Source organism: Macrobrachium nipponense, chromosome 14, assembly GCF_015104395.2.
Source record: "Macrobrachium nipponense isolate FS-2020 chromosome 14, ASM1510439v2, whole genome shotgun sequence".
NCBI lineage: Eukaryota > Metazoa > Arthropoda > Malacostraca > Decapoda > Palaemonidae > Macrobrachium > Macrobrachium nipponense.
The window spans coordinates 84,184,093-84,206,628 of NC_087207.1; the positions used below are offsets into that span (position 1 = coordinate 84,184,093).

At 36.8% G+C, this 22,536-nt stretch overlaps 1 protein-coding gene across 3 annotated transcripts in view; it reads right to left on the reverse strand.

The window, feature by feature from the left end:
* LOC135226615 (SPEG neighbor protein-like) overlaps window positions 1–22,536 on the reverse strand; it is a 134,239-nt gene that overhangs the window by 730 nt on the left and 110,973 nt on the right. For 2 of the 3 annotated variants that reach the window (XM_064266329.1, XM_064266328.1), the window contains exons 3-8: window positions 11,384–11,556; window positions 9,246–9,377; window positions 8,418–8,496; window positions 7,157–7,284; window positions 1,312–1,480; window positions 1–1,148 (exon numbers count right to left, since the gene is read on the reverse strand). The exon at window positions 1–1,148 is cut by the window's left edge and continues 730 nt beyond it. In XM_064266329.1, coding sequence (XP_064122399.1) covers window positions 1,033–1,148; window positions 1,312–1,480; window positions 7,157–7,284; window positions 8,418–8,496; window positions 9,246–9,377; window positions 11,384–11,556 — 797 coding nt within the window. In that variant the 3' untranslated portion in view covers window positions 1–1,032. The remainder of the gene's footprint in view (window positions 1,149–1,311; window positions 1,481–7,156; window positions 7,285–8,417; window positions 8,497–9,245; window positions 9,378–11,383; window positions 11,557–22,536) is intronic. The other variant, XM_064266330.1, reaches the window with a different exon arrangement.

The following is a 22,536-nucleotide window of genomic DNA, read 5'->3' on the forward strand; positions in this document are numbered from 1 at the left end:
GAAAAAAACATCTTGAAAAGTATGTATATGTATGTATTTATGTATAATCTTACGGATAATTGTTCAATATTCTAGAGACATAATAATTATACAAAAATAATAATGTATTCTTATTTGATAACCCCATACTTTAGTGATTATATATCAATGAATTATTTGTGATATTTAAGTCCTATTCTCCTACTTCCTTCCGCCAATATCCACCTCTCTCTCTCTCTCTCTCTCTCTCTCTCTCTCTCTCTCTCTCTCTCTCTCTCCTATTTAAAATTTTTTAATTTATGCAACAACAAAAATCGTAAAATATAATCTGGGAAAATTCGGGTTCACGAAATATTCATCATCTTGTAAACCTCTCAGTAAACTACTGTCACTCAGACTTGCCCTGTCCTTCTCAAGTCACAAACTGAAATTCTAAGAAAGTGAAACCTTGAGTAGGAGAGGCTACGACCGAAGGGAGAAAATAGTTCTTGCGCTTTACAACAAATCTCTCTATCTCTCCATCTACCTGATATACAAAATAAAAGAACACCACTATCCCTGTATGTTTGCTATTCTGTAAACCCTTTGAGATGGATGAAGAATCTGTGCTTGGCATTGTACCCCTTTTTTCTTTTTCTTTTTGAAAGTCTTATATCGGGGATTTTGTGGAGAAAATAGATGCCCTTGTCATATTCGGGAAACTGATCCATTCTTCTGATCCGGACACAGAAATGTCACGCAGGGATAAGATAAATTTTCTAGTTGTTAAAGATTTTTAATTTTTTTCAAAAACCGGCCCTTTCTAAGGATCCCAGCTATAGCTGTCTCTGTGAGGAATTTGGAGGTTTAACGTTAGGGTGGGGGTTGTGCTTGATATTTCCTATTCACCCCGAAATAGACAAAATTCATACAAATTCGTCCAAAAGAAAGGAATATGGGTTTTTGGGGAGGGTGGTGGGATTGACATTTCCTGTTTACTCCAAAATGGTCATGTTTTTGTTCTTAAAATCATCCAGAATTCATACCCACACTAAATGTCGGAAGACTCCACTTTCACTGAAGGACTCGCTGTCCTATGGCTAGACACGCCAGAAGAGCCAGGATGTTTCTGAAGGAGGAAGATGTGTAGGTTCCCTGGCCTCCGTGCTGTATGGCTGCTGGGTGTTCTCCTGAAAGCAAGCATAGGACACTAAAGTGTTTGCGATACAAGTCTGCAAAAGAACTGGCAACTGATTCTCACCAGCTTGAAGACAACGCCACCATATCAAGCACCATCATCATATTTAATAATAATAATGGTAATAATAATGATAACAACGCTTTCTTCCATACCATTTAAGACGTGCACAGTGATGTTCGAAGGGCTGACGTTGGAGGGGTTACACTCGTAGCGTCCGGAGTCAGCAGGTTGCGCCCTTTGGATCAGGAGAGAACTGGTGGTGATGTCACCCTTCTCTATGATCACCGTAACGCCCCCCCTGGTCGAGTCATAGCTTATGATCTGTAATTGGCAACAACAATAGTGTGGTTATGTTGTAAGGTAGGAGATGAGATGTTGGGGTTTCCCTGCATATATATATATATATATATATATATATATATATATATATATATATATATATATAGATATATATATATATATATATATATATATATATATATATATATATTGGTCTATATCTTTAAAGTCAATGTATGTGATTGTCTTAAAAGTATGCCTCAATGGCACTTTGTATTTCTTTCACGTTATAGATAACGTGATGACATATTTTGTTTTTTTGTTGTTAAAATGGAACATATATAATTTTTTTTAAATACGTTCTCTTAACTTGTAAAAAACATATTTATGTCGTAATTATGTATCTGTAATATGAATCCAAGAACACACACACTCTCTCTCTCTCTCTCTCTCTCTCTCTCTCTCTCTCTCTCTCTCTCTCTCTCTCTCTCTCTTAGTCAGTAAATCATGTTCGTATACAAGTATACGATCAGATGAAATGAAATTTTATCATAAATCTCAGAGTATTGCATTTCAGAGAGCGAGAGAGAGAGAGAGAGAGAGAGAGAGAGAGAGAGAGAGAGAGAGAGAGAGATAATTTTTTTAATGTAATCTAATTTCTGATGAAAAGAACAAAAAACACCGAATTAATCCCACAAGTAACCCTCCCAGGAGCCATAAAGCTGCAACAAGGTAATTTTCCAAAGCCATAAAGTTACAAAACTAGGAAGACGTTGTTTTTAATGTAGGATAAGTTTCATGATTTTAGGGATAAATTATGGCATACATTAAATAATAGCAACTTGATTTAAGAATGTATTTGTTATTAATGCAAAACTGAAGCCTCTTTAAAGATACAAGATTTTCTTCATATCTTTTAGAATCACTGAATGTATCTTTTTTGGAGAATAACTTTTTCTTAATTATTATATTATTATTATATTATTATTATTATTATTATTATTATTATTATTATTATTATTTATTTATTTATTTATTTTTCCTCTATCACAGTCCTCCAATTCGACTGGGTGGTATATTTATAGTGTGGGGTTTCGGGTTGCATCCTGCCTTCTTAGGAGTCCATCACTTTTCTTACTATGTGCGCCGTTTCTAGGATCACACTCTTCTGCATAAGTCCTGGAGCTACTTCAGCCTCTAGATATTCTAGATTCCTTTTCAGGGATCTTGGGATCGTGCCTAGTGTTCCTATGATTATGGGTACAATTTCCACTGGCATATCCCATATCCTTCTTATTTCTATTTTCAGATCTTGATACTTATCCTTTTTTTCCCTCTCTTTCTCTTCAACTCTGGTGTCCCATGGTATTGCGACATCAATGAGTGATACTTTCTTCTTGATTTTTTAATTCAAGTTCACGTTTGTTCTATTTGCACGTATCACCCTATCTGTTCTGATACCATAGTCCCAGAGGATCTTTGCCTGATCGTTTTCTATCACTCCTTCAGGTTGGTGCTCGTACCACTTATTACTGCAAGGTAGCTGATGTTTCTTGCACAGGCTCCAGTGGAGGGCTTTTGCCACTGAATCATGCCTCTTTTTGTACTGGTTCTGTGCAAGTGCCGGACATTCGCTTGTTATGTGGTGGTTTATGGTTTCATTTTTCGTATTGCACTTCCTACATATGGGAGAGATGTTATTTCCGTCTATCGTTCTTTGAACATATCTGGTTCTTAGGGCCTGATCTTGTGCCGCTGTTATCATTCCTTCAGTTTCCTTCTTTAGCTCTCCCCTCTGTAGCCATTGCCATGTGTCGACTCATCGCTGGCTAGTTCTTTAGTCTGTCTCATGTATTGTCCGTGCATTGGTTTGTTGTGCCAGTCTTCTGTTCTGTTTGTAATTCTCCTGTCTCTGTATATTTCTGGGTCTTCGTCTACTTTTATTAGTCCTTCTTCCCATGCACTCTTTAGCCACTCGTCTTCACTGGTTTTCAAATATTGCCCCAGTGCTCTGTTCTCGATGTTAACACAGTCCTCTATACTTAGTAGTCCTCTCCCTCCTTCCTTTCGTGTTGTGTATAGTCTGTCCGTATTTGCTCTTGGATGTAGTGCTTTGTGTATTGTCATATGTTTCCTGGTTTTCTGATCTATGCTGTGGAGTTCTGCCTTCGTCCATTCCACTATTCCTGCGCTGTATCTGATTACTGGCACTGCCCATGTGTTTATGGCTTTTATCATATTTCCGCTGTTGAGTTTGACTTGAGTATCGCCTTGAGTCTCTGCATATATTCTTTCCTGATCGTGTCCTTCATCTCTTTGGTATTTTATATTCCCTCCTTCCATTATTCCCAGGTATTTGTATCCAGTCTCATCTATGTGTTTGATGTTTGCTCCCATCTGTAGCTTTATTCCTTCAGTTCTTGTTACTCTGCCCTTTTTGGATGTTGACTAAAGGCGCATTTTTCTATTCCAAACTCCATCCTGATGTCCCCAGATACAGTCCTTACAGTCTGGATTAGGGTATCTATTTCCTTGATGCTCTTACCATACAGCTTGATGTCATCCATGAACATCAGGTGGTTAATACTGTTGCCTCTTTTCTTGAGTTGGTACCTGGCATCCATCTTCTGTAGTACTTTTGTCATGGGAATCATGGCTACTACGAAGAGTAGTGGGGACAATGAGTCTCCCTGGAAGATCCCTCTCCTGATATTAACCTCTGCTAAGTAGCTATTCCAGAGCTTGTAAGTATTGTATTCCAGTTATTATTATTATTATTATTATTATTATTATTATTATTATTATTATTATTATTATTATTATTATTATTATTATTATTATTATTATTATTTGGTCTATCACAGTCATCCTATTCGACAGGGTGGGTTTTATAGTGTGGGGTTCCGGGTTGCATCCTGCCTCCTTAGGAGTCCATCACTTTTCTCACTATGTGCCTGATTCTGGTAGCACACTCTTCTGCATGAGTTCTAGAGCTACTTCGGCATCTAATTTTTTGGGGGGTTTCTTTTCAGGCATATTGGGATTGTGCCCAGTGTTCCTATGATTATGGGTACAATTTCGACTGGAATATCCTATATCCTTCTTATTTTTATACTCTGGTCTTGATTCTTTTAATTTTTCTTTCTCATCTACTCTGGTGTCCCATGGTATTGTGGCATCAATGCATAATACTTTCATCTTGATTACATGAACAAACTTCCCGTCTGGTCTATGGGCACTTATTACCCTATCTGTTCTGATACCTTAGTCCCAAAGGATCTTTGCTTGATAGGTTTCTTTCACTTCCTCAGGTTGGTGTTCATACCGTTTATTACTGCATGCTAGCTGGTGTTTCTTGCACAGGGTACAGTGGAGAGCTTTTGTTATTGAATCAGGCTCCTTGTGTACTGGTTCTGTGCAAGTGCCGGCCATTCCCTTGTTGTGTGGTTTATAAGCTCGTTTTCCACATTACACTCCCTGCATATGGGTGAGATTTCTTCTTTAGTTCTCTCCTCTTTAGCCATTGCCATGTTTCATCGCTGGCCAGTTCTTTAGTCTGTCTCATGTACTGTCCATGCACTGGTTTGTTGTGCCATTCCTCCGTTCTGTTTTCCATTCACCCGTCTATATATTTCTGGGTCTTCATCTACTTTTATCAGTCCTTATTCCCATGCACTCATTAGCCACTGGTTTATCAGATATTTCCCCAGTGCTGTGCTCTCAATGATGATGCAGTCCTCTATGCTTAGTAACCACCTCCCAACTTCCTTTTGTGTTATTTATAGTCTGTCTGCATTTGCTTTTTTGTGTAGTGCTTTGTGTACTGTCATGTGTTTCCCAGTTTTTTTTGGTTTATACAGCAGATCTCAGCCTTCGTTCACTCCACTACTCCTGTGTTGTATCTGATTACTGGTACTGTCCATGTGTTTATGGCTTTCATCATGTTTCTGGTGTTGAGTTTTCGACTTGAGTATCGCCTTAAGTCTCTGCATATATTCTTTCCTGATCGTGTCCTTAATCTCCTGGTGCTTTATGTCCTCTCCTGTTATTCCCAGGTATTTGTAATCTATCTCATCTCTGTTTTTGGTGCTATTCACATCTGGTAGCTCTATCCCTTCACTCCTTTTCATTTAGCCTTTTTGTATGCTGACCAAGGAACATTTTTCTTCTCCAAACTCCATCTTGATATCCTCAGATACAATTCTTACAGTCTGAATTAGTGTGTCTATTTCCTTGATGCTGTTACCATACAGGTTGATGTCGTTCATGAACATCAGAGGGTTAATTATGTTGCCTCTCTTCTTGACTTGGTACCCAGCACGAATCTTCTGCAGTACTTTTGTCATGGGAATCATGAAGAGTAGGGAGGACAGTGAGTCGCCTTGAAAAATACCTCTTTGATGTTAACCTCTGCTAATCTTATCACAGAGCTTGTAAACACTGTATTCCAGTTATTCATTGTAATTTTTAGGGTGTTGATGGTGTTTTCCTCTACCCCATATATTTCCGGGCATTCTATTAGCCATGTGTATGGTATCATGTCAAAGGCTTTCTTATAGTCAATCTATGCAATGTTTAGGTTGGTTCTATTCTTTTATTATTCTTTATTACCATTTTGTCTATTAGGAGCTGGTCTTTTGTACCCCTACACTTCCTTCTGCAGCCTTAATGTTGATGTGGAACGGTGTTTGTATCCACAAGGGAGTTGCATAGCCTTTCACTGATGATACTTGCTGGTATCTTCCACATTACTTGTAGGCAGGTGATAGGGCTGAGTTACTTGCACTATTTCTCTTGTTCTTGTCTTTTTGTACTAAGGATGTTCTTCCTGGTGTCATCCATTTGGGAGCATGGTGGGCATTTACTTTTAGTTAGTGTCTGATTTTGGATGTCGTGATCTCGGTGAACCTTTGTTTTATTCCCCCAATTTCCCCATTTCATCTGCCTTGACTTCCTGGAGCCATATTGTATGTTTATTGTCTGATACCGGATTGTTCCATATGTTTTCCCAGTCTCTTACTTGGTTCAGCTTCAGTAAAATCATGGTGGTTGTCATCCCTTCTTAGTTGGCTGTATAGCTTTTTTCTGACTGGTTCTGAAGAGTTTGTTCTGTTGGTATCCTTTATTCATGTTCATGTACCGTTGGATCTTATGTTTTTTGGCTTTACACAGCTGTTTTATATCTTCTATTATATTCTTTAATCCCTTATCCTGTCCTGTTTATTTCTCGTTCAGCTCTTTCTTTCTCAGTCTCTTTTCTGCCATCTTTTTCCGTTTACTCAAGTCAGATCTCATTAATATGATGATGATGATGATGATGATGATGATGATGATTATTCAGAAGTTAAACCCTTGTCCATAAGAACAAGCCCAACACAGGGGCCATTAACATGAAATTCAAGCTTACAAGGAATATGGTGTTCACCTGAAAGAAGCAACAGAATGAAGAGATCAGTTATTAGAAAAGGAAAAATAAATAAAAAAATTATGAATAAACAGATAAAAAATGCAAGAAATTATAAAATATAAGAATTGCTTTACGATAGTAATGTGTTGCATCTTCGCTTGAAGTTTTAATATTCCAATTACACAGCATCAGTAGGGAGACTGTTCCAGAGTCCAACGGCCCCAGGAGTCGAGGACACCTCAGGAAGTCCGGCAGCGTGGGACACTCACTGTATAAATGTAAAGCAGGCAATAAGAACTGGATGAAATTACCTTGTTATTATGATTCCAGAAGATGAAATCAGGCGGCTCAGGGCTGAATTCGACCACGCAAGTGAGGTTGATGGTCGAACCTCTGTTTATGTACATGTCAGGTCCTCCTAAGATTTGTGTTTGGGGTTCTGCGGAGAGAAATGAAGAAATTAAAGACTTTTCTTTATCATAAGCACTGTACTCCCCATAGAGGATCATGCCTCAGCGCACCTCATGCGGTGTACTGTAGGCATTACTTAAGGTTTTTTGCAGCGTCCCTTTCACCTCAGCTGTAACCCTTTCATTCCTTTTACTCTACCTCAATATATATTCTCATTCTTCCATCTCACTTTCCACCTTCTCCTAACAGCTGATTCATAGTGACAGAGAGGTTTTCATCCCGTTACACCTTTCAAACCTTTCTGCTCTCAATTTCCATTTCAGCACTAAATAACCTCATAGGCCCCAACGCTTGGCACTGGACCTAAATCCTATATATTCTACACACAACACTTGTTTTAATTCCAAGATACTAATACCAGGAGAGAGAGGCAGCTTACAGTTAACAACAAGAACTGGAGGTGGCATATTCAGAGGAGGGGATTTGGTCGCGAGAAGGGGGTAGAGTAAATTTGCAGAAAGACCAAGAGGAATCCAGAGAAAATCAATGTTGGCGACAAAACAATGAGAGAGAGAGAGAGAGAGAGAGAGAGAGAGCTGTTTGGAAATGAAAACGCTACCTCAAGACTGATAAAGAGGTCGACGGATAGATATAATAGGAATTCAGAATTGTTAAATAATCATTACGGACTTATATGATTCATAATTGATATTCCTTTATCCTAGCTTGTACATACTGAAGATGATGGTTACTTTCGAGTATATACCTATTACAGCTGAACTGAGAACTTAGGGTTTGAGATGAACAAAAACAAAATGCAGGATCAATGGGAAATGTATGCATGTTTGTGTGTAATTGTATGTATGTGTGTGTTGCTACAATATGTTCTCAATTCAGTTTCAAAATTTTTTTTCACGGGTTGCTTATTCTTTCAATAAGGATTTGAAAAATCAATAAATGTTCATACTCTTAGGAAAGACGCATGAAAACAGATGAAATCTATAAACACATAACCAATAAATATGCGCGGAATAGTAAGTGAGAGAAGTGTCTGATGAATAAGGATTAACAAATCAATGTCTTTCATAACATAGTCTACCCTTTTTCTCATATACGAAACGTACAATGTACAATGTACAGAAAAGGATAATATTAACTTACTGACAACATTAAGCCTTATGAAATGTGACACTGGGGGCGTGGTGGATATTTGGCACTCGTACATTCCTGAGTCTCTCAGCTGTCAAGAATAGGGAAGGAGAATTAGTATTGGATAACCTATGAATGAATGCTTAAATGTGCATTAATTGGGGAAGAAACCATAATATAATTCATTATTATTTGGTTCTTAAGCAGTTTAACTAAATCAATGAAAATATAATTATAGTAGATGAGGAACATACGTATGTATACAGGATAGAGGCTAAAAATAACATTATTATGCATATTATTTAGCAGATAAACCTTTATTCATATGGAGCAAGCCCACAGGGACCATTGACTTGAAATTCAGCTTCCAAAGAATGTGGGGTTCATTTGAATGAAATAACAGATTTTAGAAACAAGAGATTAGTTATTAGAAAAGAAAAAATATTAATTTATTAACAAATATGTAGATAAAATCGTAAATAAATGATTAAAATACAAGAATTATTTTAGGGTAGTAATGCACTGGATATCCCGTTAAATCTTTTGAGTTTCAAAACATGATGAGCAAAGAAAAAGAGGAGCTTAATAAAAAATCGTCTGTTGTAACTGGAGTTAAAAAAAATAAAAGAGAAGAAAAGAGAGGGAGAGAAAAAAAGACCCAATCCTTAAAACCAAGACTGGGCGAACAAACTAAATCCTTTTCTGAATAACGAGTGGATGTAACTCGTATACGTCTATTGAAAGCGGAATTGCAAGATTAAAAGATAAAAAAAGAAAAATTATTCACACCACAAAACTAAGACTGGGCCGACAAAATCTTTATCTGATAGTCAAGGTTACCTGCACGTAGTTAATCTTGAGGACCCAGTCATCGGAGTCCTCTTCGTGCAGAGCTCTGAATCTCTGGTCGGACGTGTATGTATATCTGCCAACTGTGAGCAAGTGAATGTCTCGGTGACGGATCCAGGAGACCTGAGCAAAATGAGAAGAAAAAGAAGAGCAGTGCTTATATCTGCATTTTGGAATGAGACCAACATCGTGGGGAGACAACAGCAGCAGCAGTTTGTCCCAGCTTTTGTAAATTAGGTTAACTTCATTGGGAAATGAATAATAATAATAATAATAATAATAAAATAATAATAATAAAATAATAATAATAATAATAATAATAATAATAATAATAATAATAATAATAATACATTTCGTATATTTTGGAAGTCTGTTACCAACAGCAGACAAAATATTAAATGGGGATATTAATAAACAGTTCGCTGAACACGATATGAAATTCTCCTACCAACAATCACGCGACACACACACACATACACACACAACACACACATATATATAATATATATATAATATATATATATATATATATATATATATATATTTTATATATATATATATATATATATATATATATATGTATACTATATATACATCATATATATATATATATATATATATATATATATATATATATATATATATATATATATATATATATATATATATATATATATATATATAATGGTACGGATACAGGTAGCTAAAATTAAATCTTCAATATCACTCTTAGACCTGTGTTCATTCACTATGCTCTCTCTCTCTCTCTCTCTCTCTCTAGACTCCTGCCACGACGTAGTATTCGTCCTAATAATGCTAACTGACACTTTACTAATGAAGACGTCATTAAGGGGACGCGTATGCATGCAATGCTCATTACACTAAACTACACTAAATTTTGGAGTGCGTCACGATGGGAGACTGTTTAGTACCTAAGTCAGTTGGCCTGAAATGATGGTCCCACAAAACATTCACTATATTTCTTAATAGATTGGTAGACATATTCTTGAATTTTCGGAACTTTTAACTTTATAACTTTTCAAAATTGATAACTGACCATTCATCTAACTGAAATATTCCTTTCTTTAGGTTGTAGCTTTGGCACCTCATTTAACAATTTCCAATAATTATCTGTCTTCCTTACAGAAATACTTTAGTATACCTAATGCTTAAATTCTTGACAAAGAAAATAAAATATCAATTGTGTGATTACGCAGAAAAACGAGACGAAATTATTAGCTGTTACTCGAAAATTAATCACAAATTAAAAGGTCCATGCGATTTATTTGCATTGGGCTGGTTGTGGTCCCTGACTTGAAACGAGTTGAGTGTATGATAGTTACAAATAAAATATAAAAAGGTATGAACAAAAAATATAAAAGTGTATGAATACAAATAGTGCAAAAGATTATCCATGCAAATAAATATAAAAGTGTATAAACACAAATAAATATAAAAGTGTATAAACACAAATAAATATGTAAGTGTATGAACACGTAGATATAAAGATGTATGCATACAAATATATATAAAAAGTTTATACGTACAAATAAATATAAAAGTGTATGAATACAAAATAATTAGAACATTTTAGTATGTGTGCACATAGCAGTGTTTGCCTGAGCTATCGCACCGTCTTAGAGGGCGTTCTAACTTTCTGCTTGACAAACGCAACTTTTTGGGATGAGGTTGCATGACCACCTAAGGTATTCATAGACAACAGAAAAAGTGAGTGGATAACGATATGGTGGTCAGAAGAGTTCTAAAGTTTTCAGAAAATTTCGGATGAATGTTGTGAAAGAGTTTATCTATCTATATATATATATATATATATATATATATATATATATATATATATATATATATATATATATATATATGTGTGTGTGTGTGTGTGTTTGCATGCACACATACAAACATACATACATATGTACTATATACACCTATCTATCTATCTATCTATCTATCTATCTATCTATATATATATATATATATATATATATATATATATATATATATATATATATATATATATATATATATATATATATAATATATATATATATATATATAACCAAGCAACATCTTCACAATGCTGACAGTTTTACAGAGAAAACCACAAAACTCACCGTCTTGTTATTAATGTTATGCACTCTGCAGTTCAGGATGGCGCTCTTTCCAGCCAGGGCTGTGACGTCACTGGAATGGGATGGGTCCACTTGAGGGGGAGGGGGTCGGGGCCATAGTCGCAGGGGTTTCACGTCCATGTGGGGACCGTGGGCATCTCTGATGTAGCAATGGCCTGAGAAAGATGAAAATAAAAAGGAGATAAATAAATTGCTAAACATACATGCACATATATATCTAGTATCTCAGATTGATGGGGGGGGGGGGGGGGGGGCGCCCGGGGGTCGCGTTTTACAGTGTCATCATATACCTGTCTCGTCAGGTGTTTTCACTGTCACTATCTATAGCTGTTTCTAAACCAGGTCAATGTCCGAGTCCCGAGACAGAAGCAATTATCTCCGATAATTTCCCTTGGGTGTCAGTTATTCCGAGATATAGCGAGTTCTATATTAAAAGGCATTAGTTGATTAATATTTGTGATTATAGAGAAGTCATGTGTGTTTAGGTGATATATATATATATATATATATATATATATATATATATATATATATATATATATATATATAATATCTTATATAGAAGGCCCATTAAAACTCTCTGGTTTAAAGCTAATAACTATACTTCGGTGGAGATACTTTAGTCGGTTCTTCTAATGAAGCTTTTCCGCTATCTACACACCACTGACAACCAGTTCGTATATAAAGCAAACCACTTAACCGTTACCTGCATCTACATACTGAAAGAATTGCCGAACCTATCATCAGCCTCTACTGTTTTCCCATGTTTTGTGGCTGTGAGAAATGCATTTGACAGAGTAAACTACTTGAAGCTCTTCTTGATTCTGCATAAAAGAAGCACACCTCTATATTTAATTGGCATTTTATATTGCTGGTTCTCCGCACAGCAATTCTGTGTCAAATGGGGTAACGTATTGTCGTACACCTTCTGCTCCCTAAACGGGCTTCGGCAAAGGGGCATTCTCCCCCCATACCTGTTTAATACGTACACAGATGTCTTGAATGTCAAATTGAGCTCACTCCTAATCGGATGCACTGTCAATGGAACAACTATAAACAACCTCTGTTACGCCGACGATGTGGTTCTGATTTCCCCATCAGTTCAAGGTCTACATCGATTCATCGACACTGGCTGCCAATATGCAGAGGAATATAATGTCCTATACAATGAAACCAAGACCCATTGCATGTCGCTGCTCCCGAGATTGCTTAAGCAAAATGCAGAACCACAAATTTTCCTCGAAAATAATCGGCTGGAATTCGTGCACGAATTTCCTTATTTGGGCCATATTATCACGGACGACCTAAAAGATACAGCAGACATAGAACAGAGGCGTCGTCATAAACTATGTGCAACTGGCAACATGATTGCAAGGAGGTTTGCCTTCTGCCACCGAGACTTGAAACTGCTGCTCTTCTGCTCGTATTGCTACAGCATCTATGGGTGCTCCCTGTGGACAAACTGCACTGTTGTGCACAATGACATTTTGAGACGCCTTACAAACACCCCTTGCTACCACTCTGCCAGACAGATTTTCACAGAAAACCACCTGGAAAAAAAATGAAAAAATAAACATTGTAAGGCGAACAACGTCCAGTCTGATTACCCGCCTGCGAAATAGCAGCAATTTGGTCATACAAAGCATACCAAGTAGTGAGGCAAGAAGTCATTAATGCATTACATAGTAGCATGAATGACCTGAAATCTCTAGCCACACACAAGACATTTGCAAGAATTAATTTACGCACTGAATTAAACTCTGAACTATAAAAATAGACTTTATTCCCTAAAGGTAAGCGATATTCTAACTATCAGGAGAACAGCTAGATTAAGATAATTAAATGAAAAAGCAAAACTCGTAAAATAAAACTCGGCACATAGAAAACGGACTGTTTAGCAAAAGATCCGGGTAACTGAACAATTCCCACAAATAAACAAAAAATGATATGGAAAGCCACAGGAAGGGTGAAATCATATAAAAATGTACAAACGCTTCTCGTAAGCCACACCTTCAAATGATGTCATTAATACGTAACGAGTTTAACACACAGCACGAGTTCGTGACGTAACTCATAACTTATTTCATAATGTTCGACAAACTAAGAATAGGGTTTTCTACATTCTATATCTTCCCCTTGATCTAAGAATCGACTTTTTCAAAAGATACAACTTATTATCTGGCTGGTTCCGCCCATCGGAACAGATACATACACGAACACTTCGTTTGAGGAAACTTCCATGCAAATTCAGCTTTTAGTCATAGTGACTTTGAGACAGTAAATTCCCTTTAACGAAGAACATGTCCTTTGTCTCCTTGAGAACCAACGCTAATGACTATCATTTCAAAGAATGTAAATGTCAGCACAGATACAATGTTTCGCCACACTAGCTTTTTTACCGTTTTCATATGCCAGCAAGATGTACGGTCTAAATATGTAATAAGAGCTCAGCCCACCTACTCCACTGAGCTCCTGCCCAGCCTAGATAATACAAAATAGTTTATACATGAAAAACAGATACGGTCCCGGCTCCAAAAAAAAAGAGATTAGAATAATACTAATAGAATTATATATTTTGAAGGCTACTTGTCCATAACTAAGAAAAACTCCTTTTCCAACGTATTTCCTTCATAGCTGAACTTCTATGACTTCAAGCTCATGGATGGCCTATGGTTGCACAAGGCCACGTTAAGTATGGCGCGTGCGAATCCTCGGAGTAAAAAGAATCCTCAAAACGAAGTACGGCACATGAAAACATGCCACCTGTAGATATGCCGCTAATCGTCATCCGACAAAATTCCTCTCGAAACACTGAAGGCGTGAAGGACCGGAGATATCACAAATTCAGTGAACCGCTCCCATATTGCGCCTGCATCAATCATGACGTACAGAGGCTACTCCGTGAAGCCTCCCTTGAAGAACTGATGTATACCGCAGGACCCACTTAATGAGTCCTGGTATACCGTAATTCGGTTATGTCATCGGTCCGAACAAACTTACAGCGTCATTAAACGAAGCAAATGACTGAACTCACCAATTACCTTGTCCCCATTCTTAAATCTTATTCACAAATTCCCCTCATTATCCGTTATCAGAACCTCGGGAGTTCCATAATGACAAATCCAACCCTAAAAGAAATTATAGCAACCTTTTCAGAGGTTTTATTTCTTAAAGGAAAAATACTTAGTCAGCTCATCAACAATAACTAACAGATATTTATGACCATATCTAGACTCACAAAAATTCTCAAGGATATTCATATGAACCCTCTGAAATGGCCTTGATGGCACAGGAAATACACCTAACCCACAAAAGGTAATCGTCGCTGGCTTACAAGCATTGCACACAGCATAAGACTTAACAAAATCTTCAACAGAAGAAGCCATGTTCTTCCAAAAATATTTCGTGCGTATCTCATGATACGTCTTCTCAATCCCCAAGTGTGGACTACCAAATTCATAATGAACAACCCTGAGTGCTGTAGGAATCAAACTCTTCCTGACCACAATCTCAGTTGTATCCCATTTATCATCACTGCTTCGCAGCTAATGTTTGGCCTTCTTAACTAACAAATTACCCTCTAATTCTAACCCAGCAAAAGGTAACTCGTCCTTTCCTAACCAATTCCCCCCTAAGGAAAGCCTTGGCATCAGCTAAAACCTCATCTTCATCTCTCTGCTATTAAACTAATATCCAATTCTATGGAATCGCCAGTTATACAACAAACCTGAGAACTGTTCTCATAAAAAGTCCTGCAGAGAGCATTCGCAATAACATTATGCCAACCTTCAATATACCTAAACTTGGCATCAAAATCTCGAATTGTCAGAAACCACCTAGCCCTCTTAGGAGAGAGATCTGGCTTATTAAAAAGATCCAACAACGGCTTATGATCTGTAAGAACTTCAACCTTGTAACCTAATAACAACATCTCGAAATGAACTAAACTAGAAACCACAGCCAAAGCTTATTTGTCAATTGTGGAAATCAATCTTTCATTGCTACCCTGCGTCTTGAATTTGCGACTATAAAAAGCAATAGGAAGGCATTTACCCCAAAATTTCTGCATAAGGCAAGCACCTATGCTATCTTGACTGGTATCTGTCACTAGGGCAAACGGCTGACTAAAATCTGGGAACTTCAACTCAGGGGGATTTACTAAAGCATCTTTAACATTCTGAAAAGCTAACTGCTCAGCTTCGCTAGATGCAAACCTTACATCATCCCTTAATACGCTGACAAAATAGAAAAACCCTTTACGAAACGTCTCAAAAGCCAGCTATCCCGATGAAGGAACGGTCTTGCTTCTTAGTCTCAGGGACAGGAAAATTAACAGTAGCCTTAACTTTATCATCATTAATTCTAACAACCTCCTTAAAAATGACATGCTCCAAATAAACTATCTGTTTCTTCAAGAAATTACACTTGGCTAACCTTATTTTGAGTCTGGCTAACCTAAGTCTTCTAACGACTTCCCTAAACAATTTCAATTGCTCTTCTATGGAGTGTAGCAATCAATATGTCATCCATGTATACAAACACAGACTTACCCAACAACTCATTCAAAACTGTATTCACTAACCGTGTAAAAGTCAGAAGACTACCTAACAACCAAAAGGCATCTGCATAAACTTGAAATGGCCTTTTGGCAACGAAAATGCGGTAAATTTCCGACTTTTCCTCGCCGAGGACATGTAAAAACACTCGCATGAAATTTGTTGAAGAATATATATTCCGACGCCCTATCCCAACAAGCAGGTCTCATATACAGGCGACCGGATATCGGTCAGGAATAGTCCTGTTATCTAATTTTCTAAAATCTACACAGACCCATACCAGACCATCTTTCTTAGGCTCCGCTAGTATGGGGAAATTAAAATGCGACGAACTGGGTCTAATAATGCCCTTTTTCTCCGATATGCGAAGAGAGAGAGAGAGAGAGAGAGAGAGAGAGAGAGAGAGAGAGAGAGAGATACTTTCGCTATGCGCTCAAGGTAATATTCTCAAAGGCGTCGTTCACCCTTGAGACAAAGAAAATGGACGTTGACCCAAGAAAAGAAAACGGGGCTAAGATGAGATAGAGAGAGAGAGAGAGAGAGAGAGAGAGAGAGAGAGAGATTTCTCCGCCTCCCGAATAAGAAGCCTTCCCCCTTCCATTCCCCTTCACTTCCTCCAAGTTCCCCTTTCTCCCCATTAGCTACTTAGTTGCACGTATGAACGCACAACCGCGAGAGAGTAAAAAAGTAAATAGTAAGTACATCTTTTCCAGTCCAACAGCCTCTGGCCTTCAGTTACCATGCGAAAAACGCCGAGTTAGCGACGAAACCGGTCCATCGCTTAAACAAAGGAATATGCATGAGAAAAATACGCTCACAGAGACACACACACTCAAATAAAATGCGTTGCGATCTGGCAAAAGAGAGACAGAGAGAGAGAGAGAGAGAGAGAGAGAAAGAGAGAGAGAGTATGAAAGCATTTACGTTCCTCAGTGTCTGAACCTCGTTATTAAAAGGAATTTCACGTCAAAAACAACGATAAGAAAAAAAAAAAAAAAAAAAAAAAAAACTCTGAAAGGGAGAAATAAAAGTAAGCACAATCGTACATATTTCCTCCTACGCAAACATAACACCTGCGTTTTGTAACTAATCCCAGGCACCTTTAAAGAAGAAAAAGAAGAAAAACCCCTCAAGCGTCACTTGTTAACGCCCGAACTAGAGAAAGAAAAGCATAATAAATCGCCCCTTCCACAGCGTAACATTTGGACTGACGAAACGACCGCCGCCCTCAGTTCACAAGAATAATCGCTGACCTAACTTAAATCATTTCTCTAGCCTAAATGCCAACAACCACTGTCTTCTACAATAAAAGTCAATGAACAACCTATCATTTCCTACAAATACGCATAAAGGACAACCTTTCATTCTGAAACCAATATTATCTACCTCAGAAGAGATGTAATTTAACCACTGCCACCAAAATTCTGTAAAGAATGCTGAAGGCACTAATACATTACATAGTAGCATGACTGACACGAAATCTCTAACCAACACGCAAGACATTTGTAAGAATTGATTTAGGCACTGAATTAATCCATGAACTACAAACATAGACTTTACTCACAAAAGATAAGCAAGATTCTAACTTACCATCACGAGAACAGGTAGATTAAGATAATCAAATGAAAAGCAAAACTCGTTCATTAAAACTCAACGCAGAAAATGGACTGTTTATCAAAAGATCTGGATAACCGAACAATTCCCACACATGAACAGAAAAATTAGACCTCCAGACTCCGACATATTTGTTCCACAAGTTAAACAGCCCCATAGCAAAAGTATCGTCTCTTCATTCCGTCAATATGCACAGTTAGGGCTTAACAAAACTGCCAATAATTCGGCTCACAGAGGCCGATAGAGAAACAAATCGACAGAGTTCCTGTCAAAATGAAATAGCAACACATTTTATAAATGAGTCCTCAAAAACAAACTGATAATAATTCTCATGAATCAAAGGTGGGAATAAAAGGGTTCATGGCGCCAGCATATAATAGAGGTGGATCCAATAAAAAAAATAATAAATAAATAGATTAGTGAGGAAAAGTGTCACTGACCTCTCTTAACGCCATGTTCTTAGATTCTCTCCTGGTCTCTCACGCCACCCTCCATTTTCACTCTGGGGTTGGATCGATATTATCCCCACGACTTCGTGACGTAGCTCATTACTTACTTTATAACTTTCGACAAACAAAGAAGGGGGTTTTTTACGTTCTATAGTTTACCACTTGATGCATACACGAACACTTCGTTTGAGGAAACTTCCATGCAAATTCAGCTTTTAGTCAAGGTAACTTTGAGACAATAAATTCCCCTTAACGAAGAACATTTCCTATTGTCTCCTTGAGAGCCAATGCTAATGACTATCATTTCAAAGAATGTAAATGTCAACACAGATACAATGTTTCCCCACACTAGTTTTCTGACCATTTTCACAGGCCAGCAAGAAATACAGACCTAAATATGTAATAGATATATAGATATATATATATATATATATATAGTATATATATATATATATATATATATATTTCTTCCCTTCCTCAAGTTCTACACACACACACACATACACACACACACATATATATATATAGATATATATAGATATATATATATATATATATATATATATATATATATATATAATAGATAGTATATATATATATATATATATATATATATATATATATATATATATATATATATATATATATATATATATAATAGATATATATAGATATATAAACTAGATATATATATATATATATATATATATATATGATATATATATCTATATATATATATATGATATATATATATATATATATATATATATACATATATATATATGTATGGATACATATATATATGTATATACATATATATATATATATATATATATATATATATATCATATATATATAGATATATATATATATATATATATATATATATATATATATATATATATATATGATATATATATATATATATATAGAAAGATTTCAAATAAGAAATCTGATTATTTAACTGTTGCTAGACTGTTCCGCGTAAAAAAGTTATTTGCTAGCATTCCTCCAGTTATTATATAGAAGATGATAATTTTAAGAATATTCTGAAATCTACTATTGAAAAGCGTTACATAATGTTACAGGTTATTGTAACCCCAAAAATCCTCTCAGAATTGGTTTTTTTTTTTTTATTTAGAGATAGGCTTTGACCAACGCTGCAATCGTCGATCGTTTACAATTGTGCTTCCCCCAAATGCGATTCGAGGATCTATGTTGGATCGACTAAACGATTGGTGAGGGTCAGGGGCGATTCTTATAAAGGTGTCAGTCACCGAACGGGTTGCAGGCTGTCCAACCCCGAATTTTCTAATATCAGAAACCATTCCCTTATTTGTAACACCAATATTAAATACTCTGACTAGCCATTTTTTCTCAACTGATTCTGGCAGGGCTTAGTGCACTTTATAACATTGTAAAAGTTCACCAAGGTATGACCCCGGAAAAGTGTTTCTTTTTTTTTAATATGGGATCCAAGATGGCCGCCAAAACCTCTTAATGATCATAAGTATGCAAATATCATATAAGATTTGATGATTTTGGTGTCTATTCTTAGTTTTTTGGGGCAAAGAACACATTAAGCTCATAAAAACTATATTATGTAACAAAAAAATCCAACATGGCATAAACATTTTGCACATTCTAATCATTTTTTATATCACATAGTGTTTGTTAAGATTCAATGCACAAACACCTTTGTTTTATGAATAAGTTTCAGAGTGTTCAGTTTTGAGTGTCATCCTCCTCCTCAGTATCGAACTCTTCAGTATTGTTTGGATTATCACAGTTTTCAGTTTGGCAAGGGGTACATGCAGCAGTGCAGGGGAGTTTATAGCATTTACAGCTGCATCAAGAGGATTTGTATCCCCTCGAACAGTTGCAATGGATCATATTCAAGAGTTCGTCAGGTGCTGTATTGTTTTGGATCATAATTGGAATTAACTGATAATTTTCCTGCTTCTATCCCCATTCAGTTGGGCTCATTTCATTTCCCATCCCCATCCATACCATAATTTGAAAGCACACAGGTTGTCTATGGGATCTTGTTGCAGGTGATATTGGTGGAAACCATTCACGAGTGACAAATGCTTCAGCAGTTGCTACTTTCTTTAATGATATGGCGCAGTGATGACAGCGTATCATTAGATTTGCCACCAAAGAGATCAACCATCAGGTCTTCTCCAAGATCTGATATGTCCTCTTGTGATTTGTTTTGAAGGATGAATGCAATAGCACAGGACTTCATGACAAAGTCAGAGTTCACTAATTTTCAGAAGGTTGACTTCACAGTCTGAGTAGGCATTGCGGACTTCGTCTGCTAAAGCTTCTTTCAACAGGTTAATGTTATACGCTTTGTGTTCTTTTGACTGGTAGTTTGAATCAGAACAGAAGTAGATGATCTCATTGTCTGTTCTGGAGTAATGAAGGAGCAAGATCAGCAAATCTGTATCCTCACCGACCAACGTTGTGGTTCAATGACGGGATTGTTCAACAGTTGCCTTAACGATATCAACGTCTGCATCCCCTGGTGACTGAATGACATGGCATCCCCTTTTACTTAGTGCTGTGCTGATGAGAGCAATCCTGTTTGCCTTGTTTTTGTCACGAGGCTAAAAGTTTTTTTCCTCGTCTCTGATGTGTGTTGTCTCTTATGGATGGACCTGCACAATAGCCATCAAACACCACTGTCGCTTGTCCATAATGTCTCACAGTGAAGTCCGCATAAGACTCAGCTGTTGCATCATATGAGTCGCCTTTCTTCCATGGTAAACGATGGAGCAAAGAGCCACCATCGAGCACGTAACAATCTGTTCTAGGAATAGAGTTCATCACAACCTCACTTGATAAATCCGCAGCATGGTCTCGAATTGCCTGAGCAAGCTGAGGTTTGTCTGCTTTTCAAAGAATGTTCCTGGCCTCAAAGAGGGCTTCAGGATAGGGGCTTAGTTCATACGATAAAACCTCTTCAAGGGAAAGATCTCCCGACCTTGACACCAGAAGGAAACGCTGGAACAGAAGGGCAGGATCAATGGTACGATCAGGAGCAATCTTCACATCAGAGACATTCCCAATATAAATACCGACTTTCCGATTATATCTTCGATGATCTTGTTCCCAACTGATTCAAGGGCATGTACTGTCGGCCAAAAAACTCGTGGCAGAGTTTCATAATTTTTCGTTCACCTGCCTGACGCACGATTCATGCCATTATTTATCTTATTTTTCTTTTCAAAGATGGAAGAAATCATGTGTAATGACGTTAAAAAACAAGTCGCTGATATCTTTAGAACATTATGTTATGTTATTGTTGTAAAACTATTTTCCTATATAACAAAATTGACGTGAACGAAACGAAGTGATAAAAAACGTCATATCACAATCATAGATATACATTACCAAATAGATAGGAGACACCTATCACTAGTAGTATCACATAAACATAGTCCTTAAATTATCACTTCAATATTAAGTTGAAGGTAGTTAAACTATTCCATGTTAAATTTTACAGAAAACACGGGAATATCACAAAATGCTACAAATGTTAAAAAGAAAAAGAAAAAAAAAAGATAATCTAAAACAGTGTGAACCAGGCAGGACCTCACTCTATTGCTTGTGATGTTATGTGCACGGGAATTCTAATGTCAACGTGCATTTATCGGTCTAAGAACAACATCCCTCGATGAGCGAGAGAATTATGCACTGCATTCGGTGCAAGTTTCTGTTGGAGAGATATCAAGAAAGCTTAATAAACCGGAGAGAATCATACATAGATCAATAAAATTGTTCAAAGAACGGCAAAATTTAGAACATGCGCCTAGAGGTGGAAACCTCGAAGCACCTCATGAGAGCAAGACAATACATTAGTGTAAATGTTGCTGAGCAACATTCATTTGTGAACTGTGAATTCTAGTGCCTCGTCACGACATTGCTGAACCAGGAATCATAACTAGCTCTACGCTTATGACTGGTGTCTAATGAATACTGTAGATGGAGAGGAAGAGATTTTTAAAGTCTTTGATTGTTGTCTAATGGAATAAGTCTAATGAATAAGCAAACTTATCTTTGATGGATGAGAGATTCAGTTAGGCTTGCTCTTTTTGTTTTGTTTTTTTATCGGTGGCCAGTGAATACCACGGATAAGGAGGGGAACGGTTTCAATGATGCATGCATTTTTTTCTTCAAAACCTAAAGAATACATTTTATTGGGAGATACTTTATTAACATCGGCCTAATCCTCCCATCACTCCTATACGCCACCTCCGCTCTTCTAGATCTGACTTCTCAGTTCTCACTAACGAACTCCAGCTCGTGAAAGCATCACTAATGATAACGGTTAGTTTTAAAATTCCCTGCACCGACAACGGACGCCTCAAAATGCATGGTTATAAAAATATTTTCTGTTCAAAGAAACTTTATCTTTCATTCCATAAAATGTGTGCATACACTCGTGTTACACCTGTAGCCGTCAAAGAGCAGCCCTTGATTCAAAGCAGTAGGTTTTTCTTTGGGAAAA